This window comes from Idiotropiscis lumnitzeri, chromosome 6, assembly GCF_059441095.1.
Source record: "Idiotropiscis lumnitzeri isolate Australia: NSW breed Sydney's pygmy pipehorse chromosome 6, RoL_Ilum_1.0, whole genome shotgun sequence".
Classification (NCBI taxonomy): Eukaryota; Metazoa; Chordata; class Actinopteri; order Syngnathiformes; family Syngnathidae; genus Idiotropiscis; species Idiotropiscis lumnitzeri.
Window position 1 is genome coordinate 14,885,722 of NC_142396.1, and position 13,583 is coordinate 14,899,304.

Here is a 13,583-nt window from a genome sequence, read left to right on the forward strand (position 1 = left end):
GACTGCAGCATTAGAACAGTCTCCATCCCTCCGCAGTGCTGGCCCGGGCGTTGTGACGCATGAACACTGCAGGTAAACAAGCAATGCTCGTGGCAGGAAGGGAGCTTCAAGGAGGGGCCATGGAGACAGCGATGTAGAGAGAGGGTGGTAAAAAAAAATTTAAATAAGGAAATGAAAGCCAAGAAGGGCATGAGAGGAAATATTGAAGCTGGGAGAGACTACAATTTGCAGCAGCAAACTGAGATATTATAAATGAGGTTACTTTCGAAAGATATGCAGGCTTGCGTTATTGCAGTAACAAAATGCAACAGGCAATTTTTTTAGTGTGTCACATATTATCATGTAATAAAACCACATCAAATTTAAATAAGCTACTCTGATGTCTGTGTGATGCATGCCACACTGACGTCTCAAACAAGGAAAAGCTGCAACACACACCTCTTCAGGACTAAGTCTGTTTACATTAACATGCATTGTAATGCAGCTTGGCTGCAAACACTTTTCGTAGCTGTGAGCTGTGGGAACGCGGCACAAGAATACTGAAGGGTGCCGTGCCGGTGTAAGAACGTGAAACATCTTGACCTCAGCCACGGGCATGAGCATGTGTTTGTGTCTAGCAACTTGATCGCGTCACGTTTGTGCAATCCCAAAACACCAACCATGGAGGCAGCTAACTTTATCTACAATACATTGAATGCTAATACAAAGCCACCTCCTCTGGCAGTTGATCAGTCATTTGAAGACTCCACCACACAGGGTGTAACACATATCTCTCACCGCTGTAATGACCTCGGGGCATGATGATGTCATTGACTGGCACTGACAGCTGCCACAACTGCAATGATGAATGTGTTTTGAAGTTTCTGTACTTCTTTCTATTAAGGAGTTGTAACAGCCAGTGCAGGTTGCGTGGTTGGTGTATTGCAATGCAATGCTCGCCTTCAGAATCAAGGAGCGGGTGCGTATTTGTGGTAAATGCCAACTGCATCGAGGAACTACTAATTGGTTTTACTGAGAAACGCAAGAGGTAGTTATTTAAAATTCATGAACGTGTAGCTGACAAGGAAACAAATGCCAAGCTTAAAGCGCACATCTCCTCTGGGTTGCTGTCTTCACTATGTTAGACATCATGCCAAATACACACCACACTCTAAAAACTGCCAGGTCAAAAGTTAAGTGAAATAGTTAACACAGTACAAGATACAAAAAAGGACCGAGCCAATGCCGGGTTATTTATACCCAGCACATTGGGTTGAGGATTCGACCAAGCAAGATTTTCAGCCAACTAGCGTTATAAATGAACCACGCTAATGAGTTAAAGCTTCCAAGAAATTGGCTACCAGCAAGTCAATTGCAATGATATGTTTGGCAAAATGTTTACACCGGATGCCCTTCCTGGCAGAAACCCACCCATTTTCCATGGTTGGGTCATCCGCACTGACTGAGATTGGAAGCCAGATCCCCGTTTCCAATGTCAGCAGTGCTGCCCACTGAACCCACATTCTCGAAGGTAATAAATATACTTCAACTTCAGAACACAATAAAATGGACCAAAATGGCAACCAGCTTCAGCTTTTCCACCCACACAAATCCAGTCTTCAGCCCAATTGGCTGGATCAAAATAATAAATAGAACCTTGTCGTAGCAATTACTTAAAAAAAAAATCCACAGCGACCAAGGGAGTGGGTTAGGAAAACAAAGTAGGATCTCTGAAGTCACCCTGGATGCAATTTCTTTTTCCATGCACCTGTAAGTTGCCCAAAATAAAGAGCAAAAATAGCAAGACCTCAGCCCAGCAAGCATCACATTTACTAGCATTTACAAACAGCAGCATGCTTGATTTTCTTAGTGTGACTGAGTTGTAAAAATGTGATTACCTTTGCATTATGATGTTGGGCTGGCTTGTTGCATACATAGATTTTTCTCTGATTTGCTATTAATAGTGATCAACTCGCCTTTGCACTGGTGTAACAGCCAGAATTGTTACAATGTTACTTACCATTTCTTGGAAAACCATAAATGAATCAATAAATAAGTAAATAAATAAACTAAAGACGACAGCTTTCTGCACCTCAATCCCACACATACACACGTCACACAAATACGCATGCTGCAGATCCGGTTAAACCATGACCGCCATCTTACAGTGATTCATCCGCCACTTTGTGCTTTATTTAGTTTGTGGTCATTATTTTATATATATATATAAATATATCTATATATACAAAACAAAGACTTCTTGAAACAATAGGTCCAGTTATGACCTCATAAAAGTAACGCGATCCTCATTCAACAAGTTCAAATTCAAATTCCAGGATTGCCACATCGTGTAATGTAGGAAAGAATCAACATAGTGAATCATCAACTATGTCCCACTGATACTATCAAGCGTATATGACCAAAAGAATTCCCATTGCATGTTGTCGTTGATTTTGAAATACTTTGCATTACAGTCACTGGAAAATCTCTGGCATCTCGAACTGTAGCATTGCAACACGTTTGCTGATAAAAATATAACGTCACCCCAGCCAAGTGCCGAAATTAACAGGCAGTTTTTGGAATGTGGGAGGAAGCTAACAACACTGAGAACTTACACAAGCACATGGACTGTACACAAACTCTATTCAGACGGCCTTAAGCTGATATTCGAACCGAGAACCTCTCTATGAGACAGACGTGCTATCCACTACAAGCATGCTGCTACCCTAAAACAATTTCAAGGAATGTGGTTTCAGCACCAAGTGTTTTTTTTCTTCAAATTTTCCACAAGTCCCTGTCTTTATGACAATAATCAGGTATTTGCAAAAGGTGAATCAATCTATTAAAAGAAAGAAGTGGGGACATCCACATTTATTTATAACACAACACTAGAGCTTCAACAATTAAATGTTCGGAATTATAGCTTCTCAACAGTAAATATTATACAATTCCTTGAGGAAAGCAGGCCGATTATTTTGGTGTTGAATCAAAATAAAACATGTTTTACTTTGGAGTAAAATGATCAATTTCTGTATGTATTTTCTTTTTTTGTTTGTGCACAATCAAGATGAAATAATGTCCTGTTTTTTAATAAAGGGATGGAAATTTAAGCATGTTTTTAAAAATCGGATTCATCAATTAATCAAGATTAATTCTTCAAATAATTATCAGTTGCAGCCCTAAATGACAGTTTTCTTCATTACTTCGCATCATCCCGTATACTGAGAGCTTGCAAATGACAACATATGGTGCAGCATCATCAGAATGGCTGGAGAATGGATTAGCTGCACTTCAGCCAAGAAACTAGCCACGTTCAGAGACTCAACAAGCATGTAAGAAGTGGCAAAAGGAGACCGATTCGTGTCTTAGACTGTGCCATCGCTTTGCCTGAAATCTTGCCAGCATTTATCAAATTGCCTCAATGTCTCTCTGACCAACATTGTCAGCTCGCGCCCATAAAGAGACTATGAGGGAATGTAAAGAAGAGAAGAAAGAGGACACGGTTTGGTTTGCTGGAGTTCCAATGGATGGATGTTCAATCAACTCAGTTAACTGAAGCATTGGGAGCTTTTATAAAAGCGGGTAAGTGCAGCGCCTGGGGGGGCGCAGGCGATTACAGCTCAATGGGATGTGAGGTAGGAGGCAGTCAGGGAGGTGGTGAAGGCTGCAGCCCGACCATGAATACCCTCAGTGCTGCTCTCCCGTTTCCTCAGCTTCCTGTATTCACTTCCCTCACAAAGCACCACAATGGTGTCCTTTGCCGTCTTGGCTGGTTAACGCGGCCCTTGGCGTTGCTCAGAGCCATGTGGGGGGCAGGGTGTGTATGTGTGTGTGATGGGGATGAGATGGAAGCCAGTATTAACATCGCACAGCCAGTCTGCACGTGCCGAGCTCGCGGTCTGCCAGTGGCCACACAAAAGGGATGATGTCATGCTTAACCAATAACAAAAGAGTCTTGGTCTGTCAGGCCCTCCTCTCTCACCCGGCTAGTTCCGGCTTTATCCAGCCTCGCATTAATCGCAAGCCTTATCCTCTTTACTGGGCGAGTGAGGGAGAGGGGGAGTGGATAATAACAACAAACCAGCAATGGGGCAACATCAGATAGGGATGGGAAGACAAGAAGGAAGTGAAGAAACTGAAGTAATGAGGGTGCAGGTTGACAGTCAGGAATGTTATAAGGCTGGCTGACAAAAACACAAGATGGACACTGCAAAATTCCCCCCTGTAATTAACCTGGTTACGTCACTACTTGATTGCATGACATGTGATCAAACTAAAAATAGATTTTGGAGTCACAATACAACCAATTCAAAGAATTTCATTTTGTCATAACCCCAACATCATAGATACGCCGACAACCGCTCCCTGCTTAGGTTTCCCCTGTCAGACTTTCTTGAGTTTCACACCGCGACTAAAAATACAGGAGTCGGCGTGCCACGGTCGGACAGGACATGGAAATATTGAGAGGAGAAGTCATGGAAAATGAGAGGATCCAATTCCAGGGGCACTGAAAAGCAACAAAACTACAATACGTGTGCCTGTCCCACAAACATAGCACCGAGCCAGCATTGGAGCGCTTTGCGGAAGAGGGATCATCCTGCTGTGCTGTGGAAGTGTCATTGAGGCAGTGACTTGCCTGAGGGCACTTAAGCAGGGTAAATATTTGTTGACACGAGGGCCTTTGGATTAGTTTGGTTTGAGCCTTCAATACAGCAAAGTGCTGTGACCATAGCATGAGCATGTTGGCTTTTTTTTTCTACCTGTAGTAGATTAGTATAAGTACTAAAATTATGAAAACATTTTACAATACTGTTCTTGGCAGTACGGTAATTTAGTTTGGCTCCCTCTCTATCAAAAAGTAATCAAAAAATCTGCCTCTTCAATTTGCCTTTGTGCAAAGTGTGGCAAAACCGGTACACAGACTCTTGGAAAACACCTCAAATACAGGGAATTCTAATTCTAATTCTTGTGAAAGCAGAATTGCTAGGATGGATCTATAGACCTGAAGACCAAATGCCAGAATATCCAGTGGAAGAGTTTGACATTGCAGAATAAAGGAAGCCAATCGAATTCCAAACAAAGTCAAGTCCACTGAGTTCTTTAATTGGATATGGATCTTCCATTGTGAGCTCTTGCCACAAGGTCACATGATCAACAAGTCGGTCTACAAAGAGGTCCGTCTGCGTTTGTTTTGTTCAGTGTTGAGGGGATGACAATGCAACTTCTCACATCCCAGGTTTTAAAAACGAGGACAACTTGAAAAAAGCCGGTGATGACGTAGCTGTGAAGAATCCTGGAAGAATCCTTCAATGCGGGACAATGCTTAAAAAGTGTGTTGGGCTCTAAGGCGACTAATGGATGGGGGGAAATTTGAAATTTATCGTTTGTGACACCAGTCCTGGGACGTTTTGAACACACCTGTTATTCTTTTTCTGGAATATGAACTTTTGCAGTCAGGCAGGCAATAATGAGCCTTTAAGTATAAATCAAATCATTACAGGCTCTCCTTCCTTCCAAGATCAATCTCTGTTTCGAATAAGCAACTTGCTAAATCAAAATATTTTAAAATTCCCATCTGTGTTGACGTTGGTGTTGCACTTCAAAAAAAATATTTGATTTTATGGGCTATTTGAAACGTGTATATATGTACCTAAAGCTAACACCCTATGAAGGTGTGTGTATAACTGGTAATCGACACACAAGTACTTGTGGAAAGTATGTAGATGACTTGGACATTTTTAGTTTTTCAGCTCTATACATGTCAGTGGTGTGTACTGTATTCGGATGTTCTTATTCTTAAGGCCGTAAGGGTTGTGTTGCGTTTACTCTATGTATGGCTGCAGCTGTTTTACTGATGTTTAAGACAAATTCCCCAGGGGGGAAAATAAAGTTCATCCTGATCTTGACCTATTGTAACGCCACATAAATCATATGTTGTAATAAGATTGCAGATGACATTTTCATTACATGATTCCAGAGACATGCCTCAAACAAGTTTCAAGATATCCAGCGCCATGCGACAAAGAAAAGTGCACTGTTGTGAAAAAAAAACATGGTTACCACACAATACTCTGATCTCTTAGCCTTTGTGTCAAAACTCAGCACAAAAAGCTGTAAGATAAGCTCAGTTTGAAACTCACCTTTATTTTACCATTGGGCTGCAGTAGCTCTGTGACAGACACCTTATCCTGCTGCAGCCGTCTCTTCACCAGCTTAGAGCAGCAAACGTTCACGGCTCCCTGCACGTGGGATGCATTGTACTCAGAAAATGTCCTGCTGTCTATCACCAGCAATCGCCCGGTTCCTCTCTGAATGAGGCTCGCCAGGCGCTTGATGTCCATGGTGCTTCGCTTCGTTGGCCCTTTCTCCCCTGCCATGGTGTCGGAGGGGCGCCGTGGTCCTTCTGGGCCAAAGATGAAGGTGTGGATGAGGTGCAGCACAGGTGGAGGAAGAGATGGGCAAAAGTAGGCGGGGTCAGAGGAGAAACAGGATCATTGAGGCAGGTGTTGAGATATTCATGCTGCCTGTGGAAAAGGAAAAAAATACTTAAGTGAGTCAAAAAAGCCACATTACAATGAATAGTTACTTTAACGTCATTATTACGTTCCAAATTTGCTAGTCAACATGATACAGCTGACTAACAACAAACAACAAACATGATCACCTCAACATACGCACGAGTACGCAAGAGTCAAAAAGGCTACTATTCCTCAAAAGGTTGCCACAGTTTTATGTTTTAAGTTACACCTGCACACAAAAAAGTGCATGCACATTTGTGTGTGAAGGTTGGTCTGACGTTGAAAGGACTCTGCCACGGCAGCTCATGAAACAGGAAACGATGGGACTGGGAGTGAGATAAATTAAGCCCTGGGAATTTGGAGCACAGGTCTGGACATGAAGGAATAGCCAGTGAGACGTGTGTGTGCGTGCGCGTGCGTGTGTGGGGGTGTGTGTGCATGTGCGTGTGTGGATGTGTTCAACTGTTCATAAAATTGATGGACTGCCGCTTTCAATCTGTCACTGCTAATCACTCCTCTTGTTTGATGTTCACCTCAGCATTTGGGGATCAAAGAATATGACGTGGTTTGTAAGCGCAACATGCAAGTGTACACTGGACTGCACACGACCATCAACAATGTGTATGCTGTTAGTTTGACAGAAAATACTCAATCGGTTCACGGGCATTTCCCTGACTGCATGTCAGACGACAAGCGAGAAGGTCAGTGTGAATGCATTGCTGTTTTATTCATCCACAGGCACATGGCGTCATGAAATATAGATAGGCCTCCTCTCATTTACCCCTGAAGCCTAAATGGAAGTTTAAACCTCAGGTGAAAAGGGAGAGTAACGTGAGGCACAGGGGGACAAACACATTATGATGCCAAGGCAAGATAAATTGCAAAGCCAGAAATATTACGTTGCATTCAGTGGAACCTCGAAATTCAAGTCACACAACATTTAAGTAGGAATGCGTGACCATAAAACACAAGAGATTAGCTCATCAACATTTTTTGTATATTTTTTGTGATGCCACCACAGAAGGACAGTTGTGATGGCCAAGAGAAAAGTAATGATAACTATACTGCACTCAAATATTCTAACCTTTATGTTGCCTTTCCTTCATCTTTGTTGGACTGTCATTGGGTCAAGGAGAGTTGAAAAGGCGCTTTCTTTCCATTACAGGAAATGACACCCCAGGTTCAAATGAATTCCACTCCACTTTTCCTAACAGATGTCATCGTTTGACGGCAAGTACAGTAATATTGGCTTAATAATGAAATGTAAATAATACGGATACCAACTGTTGTTTTGTAAAGGATCACTGATGATGCTATTAATTGATTTTGGAGTTACCAATTCTCTAATTAATTATGGAAAGGTGTTTATGATTGAATTTCTGTTTGTGTGCAACCAAACCTTTTCTTTAGCTTTGAAACTTGTGATAAAAAACAGTTTTATCACTGGGAAGAGGGAAGTCTGGGCTTCCCTGCTGAAGCTCCTGCCTCTGGGACCCATAAGCGGTAGATAATGGATGGATGGATGGATTTTTTTTTTCAATTTGTGTTTTTTTTTAAACATTTTTTTAAAGTCTTGAACATGAAATTCAAGCATCTTCATGGAGTCTGTCAGCTACGTCGGTGACATGTTAATTGTTATGTTAAGTGTTTGGTGTTTGGCCCGATGTGGCCTCCGAGGACCACTGGTGAAAAATTGTGGCCCCCTTCCAGCATTTAAGTTGCCATTCCGGACCTAGCATCAGAATTTAAACTTCTTCTGGCATAGGATAACCTTCTCTGACCTGGCCCCTCAGTTCAATATTGCAGATGGTACTATCAAAATACAACATTAACCACATAATAATTACCTGTGAATACTATGGGAAAGAATTTTTGTAAATACTGTATAAACCAAAACTGACAGAGGCAAACAGAAAAGAACTTCTGGTAGCCAAGATGAGAGGCAACCAGCTTCAGATCCACAGCCAGAGAAAAACGTTCATAATTTTGTCAGCCAAAAGCAACTAAGCTACCTGAAGGTAAGGGAGTGGCAAGCTATGAGACATCCAAAAGACATGACACCTGCAGTCATTACGACATCCAAACATGTTGCACAGCCAATTCTCGCAGCAAAACTTGTAAGAAAACAAACAAAGAACAAAGTACTTCATTTCCATATGAGTTAATGTAATAAACTGATGTAATTTTAACACTAACACATTTTAATAATGTGCAACTGATGTACAGCAAATGTTCAAATCAAATAAATACAATTAGAAAAAAAGAAAACAGTCCCTTGACTGCACGTTGCTTGGGCAACTGCCTGAAACAGCATGCAAAGGAATCTAAAATTGTTCAGATGGCCAACAAATCGCTGCAACACAGAAAACTCAATGAAATTATCTCATCTTGTAGGTTGAGGTTACTTTGCTGAAAAGCAACTACACACCAAAAGCAGAATCCCTGCTACTGTACATTACAAACTGTCTTCCACTTGTCACATAACATACCTTACATGATGATGGAGCGCTTAGCCAAGGAGCTACGAATACAGCTTCCAAAGGTGCCTTTTTCCTGTTTCCCTACTGCCGAACACAACATCTGATGCTGCCCAAGTCTAATGGCGACGGCTCCTCCACACCCTCCCATTACCATTTTTTTTCCCAGAGACCGTCCTGCCTCCTCCATCCCTCTCTTCTTAGCGTTTGTGCAGAAAACAGGGATGGGAGGAGTGGGCAGCGTTGCACAAGGTGCACCGCATCATTCAACATTGCTAATATCATGAGCGGGTGCGCAGTGAAGCCCGTTTGTTTGGAAGAGATCAGGCAGGTTACGAGAAGAATTGAGAGAAAAATAAAGTTGATGGACAATGACAAGGCCCAAACTCATCTCATCATGACGAACTGTTTCGTTAGAAATTACAAACATAAACAAACATGCTATTCAAGCTAAAGACAGTGGTTAGGAGCTAGCTGGGAAATGGGAGCGGAGGAAAACATGCTGAGGCAAGATGGAGCAGAAAGAGAGTTTCCAGGCCCGGAGCAGATTCTGCTGTTGCCATAGAGACAGTCCAGCTGGGGTGATGAAAGGGCGTGGGGAGGGTGATTGTGATGGAATGGTACCCTCAGTCTTGATAAGTGAGGACAAAAAGCAGTGACTCTCCAGCTGTGTGAGGAAGATTCAGTTTCGTCACCAAACAAGTTCCATGATTCCGTGTTCTCTAACCGCCCCCCTTTCCCTTAGAATGTTTACAGGGTAGCTATATACATCTTTATGGGGTTGCGAAGTGAGCCTTCCAGTTACACCTTGAGTATTGACAGCAGAACCAGAAGAACTTGTTCATCTTTATTTTAATTAGCCCTTGTTGGCAAATTTAAATATCTGAACTTCCCGGCAGAATAGTAACTGCAAAGTTACTTCAGAAGAAGAATGAAAGCACTAAAGCACATATGTGACAAACCAACACAGATAAGCACAGATGTATGTCAATTACTTTTTATAGCTTTGCTTTTGTACATCCCTTCTATTATATTGAAATGGAACAATCAAGATGTTGTTAATAACTTCATTTGTCAATGTCAGGTTCTGAATTGGTTGCAGTTGTTCTGTTCTGGTTGTCTTAGAAGATGTTTCACCTCTCATCTGAGCAGGTGCCATCAGTTCATGAAAATGGGCAAGAAAGGACAGCTCAGGCACCTCACCAGTCAAAAGGATGCAAAATGACGGGCGTTAAGATTGATTGGAGAGAGGCCTCTGCCAGCACAGCAACAATACTTTGGAGACCTGAACATGGAGCGACTGTAATTCCCTATGTGAAATGCCGTAATAATGTGAAACATCTTAAACTAAAGCTGGAGGTCTACACTCCAATTGCATATTATCACATGGTTTTATTTCAATGCCATTGTGGTGGTATATAAAAGCAAACATCACATTCATGGTACAAATACTTCCGGACCTAATTGTAATGCACCAGCAACATAAATGACAAGAAGAGCGTGTTACGTTAAAGAGTAAAAATCTCACTGTAAAATGAAGGCCATCGGCAATTATTTCATTGATTAATTTAGTTTCTAACCTCAAGAAGGCTTGAGAAGTGATAATGAGATTACCTCTGCAACTGATAATCACAAAACAAAAGTTGAGTTTTTATGAAGTAAACGTTAATAAAAGTCCATTAATACTGTCGGTAAAATCGAAATATGACCATAGCGGGCATCAGGTCAATGCAGAGAAAACAAGTGGAGGGCAGCCAACACTGACGTAACACCATCCAGGTTATTCATTAACTCATGCACAATATATCCTTTGGCCGGACTGACTGATGAGATTAGACGGCTCTTTGATTCACAATATGACACACAGTTGATGGTGAAGACCACAACTACTTGTGAAAGTCTGCTAGTATTGAATGCGTTGCATGTGCAGCCACACTCAAAATGACCCCAGCCTCATGACTGAATAATATTAGAGGGTATAAATAGTAGTTTGCAATGAATGAACAATACAAATGACATTGACCATTTTTTTTTCAAAGTGGTCAATGATGGTGATTTCCTCCAAGAAAGCAGACTGATTATTTTTGACACATTTAATCAAACTAAAACACTTGAAAACACCAGCTTTTATTTTGAAAAGCAATTATTGCAATTCTTTCTTTCTTTCAATTCTTGCCCATTATTTGACATTTCAAGACAACTGAATGCTAATTAATTAGTTTGTGTATTTTATACACTGTCAATTTGGAATAATATCCTATTGTTTTATAAGACAACAGAATAACCGATTAGCAAAATAATACAAAATAATTATATATATGTATATATATATATATATATATATATATATATATATATATATATATATATATATATATGCCTTAGAGAAGGAATATTTTAAAGCCAAAGATAGTAACCTACTGATCCGTTTTGTTAGATTTGATATTTATCATATAATTCAGCAATACGTTTTTACTGCAACATGAACACAATGACAGATGTTTTTAATGTTTAAATAACTTGGACTAAATGATAGCATTATTATTGTGTTTGCAATGTCTCTTGTATCGCTTTCTTGCATTTTGCAAATAAACCTAGTGTTCCTTTTCAAATTATTTATTCCTAATTACTATTATTTTTAGCTGTGCCTAAAAAACGGATCTTCACTACTTCTTGAATGTGGGGATCCCTCTGCAAGGATTCCGCAGTAACTCAGTCTACATGCTCGTAATTCCAATGGATACAGATTCACAAACCATCCAGATTGCTATTCCAACGGCAAAGCTTGCACTCGCTTAATATGCGCAACATTTGGAAACAAAAACAAAAAAGATACAGAGGCCTGCTAGACAACATAGTCAAACATGGACAAAGATGGGGCATATGAGGCCATTGTAATAAATCGACCTTCATAAAATTCAGCATCGGGCGATTGCAGTTAAGATGAATCCACCCGCAATAAACGACTTTGTTGAGGGTTCACGTATTGTAGACAGAACATGACGTGTGTTTGTTATGACGCGTGGTTATGTCCGCATGCAAAGATAACACACCATTAATCTCACGTACAGCTTGCTTCTGATTAAAAGAATTAGTGTGCTCCAAAATCGGAAGGATGGTGCTCTTACCTTGCAACCGGCGGCTGTTAACCGAGTAATTTCCGTCCAACAATAAACGAGGCGCTCATTTTGAGCGTGTAATTCCCCATCGAATGAGACGCACGCGCGCACTGGCAGTGGAAGTGAGAAGAGGGGGGAGGAGGGAAGGGAAGGGGAGGGGAGTTGGGAGGGGGGGGCATAAAATCACCCAGCTAACGACGGCTAACTGGAGCTAGCGTGGTGCTGTGCGACTCAACACGCGCGCGCCTTACCTTTCGCTTCTGTGTCCTGCAGTCACCGAACCGCCTCCTTGCCGGGGGATAAAGCGGCAGGGTCGTCACGAGTGTGGCCTCTCATGGCCGAAGGTTGCCCGGGGCACAGCGCAGCTGACACGGACTGACAGCGCCATGAGCGAGCGGCACATGAAAGCGCGACGGCGACACATTCAATTGGGTTTGCAAAACAAAACAACGAAAAGAGAAATAAATCAAACAACTACGATACGCTCACTACTGGCCAGCTAGCTAAGACGTGCATGTGTGTTGGTTTAAGGGGATGTGGGGGGTGGTTACAAAACGTACACTTTAGCACTTTCTTGAACTAACGCGATGAGGTCATGGTTTAGTAGCGAGGGAGAAAAAAAATAGGAAAATATGAGGTATACGTCATCTCCAGCCAATCAGCGCTCGTGGCTCGAGGGCTGAATGACGTCAAAGGCACGGATTAAAGGGCCTGCCCGACTTTTTTTTCTTAAAGGAGACAAACGCTGAAGTGTGGCGAGTGTAATGTCTCAGTAATAAGTAACGCTGACGACACACGACTAGAAGCACCTCTACTCGGCGATTGAAAACATCTATGTTCTTTATTCGTCACTTAATAAAAGCATATCTTGTGATATGGGGGAAAAAAACATCCACAATCGTCTTTCACGGTCATTTTATTATGTAAACACAGAGACACACCTCCATGGGGGCCCAAAGCAAAATTAGATTATGAAAATGTTGTTTATTTGAATAATGTTTAATTTCCATAAATTGATTTGTGACGAATTTAATGGATAATAAAAAAAAAATACATCGCGGGAACTGACTGGGCTGAATTTAAACAGTTTATCAACCCATAACGCACTAATGAGCTACTGCATATCATAGGCCTACTAAAAGTAAAAAATAAATGTGTCATCTGCTTTATTAATTTGGCATAAAAATACATCAGCAACCTCTATAGAGTGCCAGAAACGTTTTTTTTTTTAATCCACTTCAAGGGGCAACCATTTTGCTACTTGCTGTCAACTGAAAATGACATCATAGTTGTAATGGGCATCACCGTTCTTTAGACTCTTTTCTTCAAAAAGAATTGTTCAAAAGATTTGTTCACCCAATCGTTCGCACCACCTGCGCCCAGTTCCCCGACATGCTTGCCCCGATGTTGTAATAATTGGAATTTGTATTGCTATTGTTATTATTTCAAAAACGTTGCATCTGTAATGTACAAACAAGAATGGCAGTACA

At 41.4% G+C, this 13,583-nt stretch overlaps 1 protein-coding gene across 3 annotated transcripts in view; it reads right to left on the bottom strand.

Annotated features, from left to right (window-relative positions):
- The window catches only part of dusp8a (dual specificity phosphatase 8a), a 39,281-nt gene extending 26,584 nt beyond the window's left edge, over window positions 1–12,697 (bottom strand). The window contains exons 1-2 of one of the 3 annotated variants that reach the window (XM_088298351.1): window positions 12,345–12,697; window positions 6,120–6,503 (exon numbers count right to left, since the gene is read on the bottom strand). In XM_088298351.1, coding sequence (XP_088154477.1) covers window positions 6,120–6,356 — 237 coding nt within the window. In that variant the 5' untranslated portion in view covers window positions 6,357–6,503; window positions 12,345–12,697. Of the gene's footprint in view, window positions 1–6,119; window positions 6,504–8,986; window positions 9,118–12,102; window positions 12,257–12,344 lie in introns of those variants that run through there. The other 2 variants (XM_088298350.1, XM_088298352.1) reach the window with 2 other exon arrangements.
- Between the last annotated feature and the right edge of the window lie 886 nt (window positions 12,698–13,583).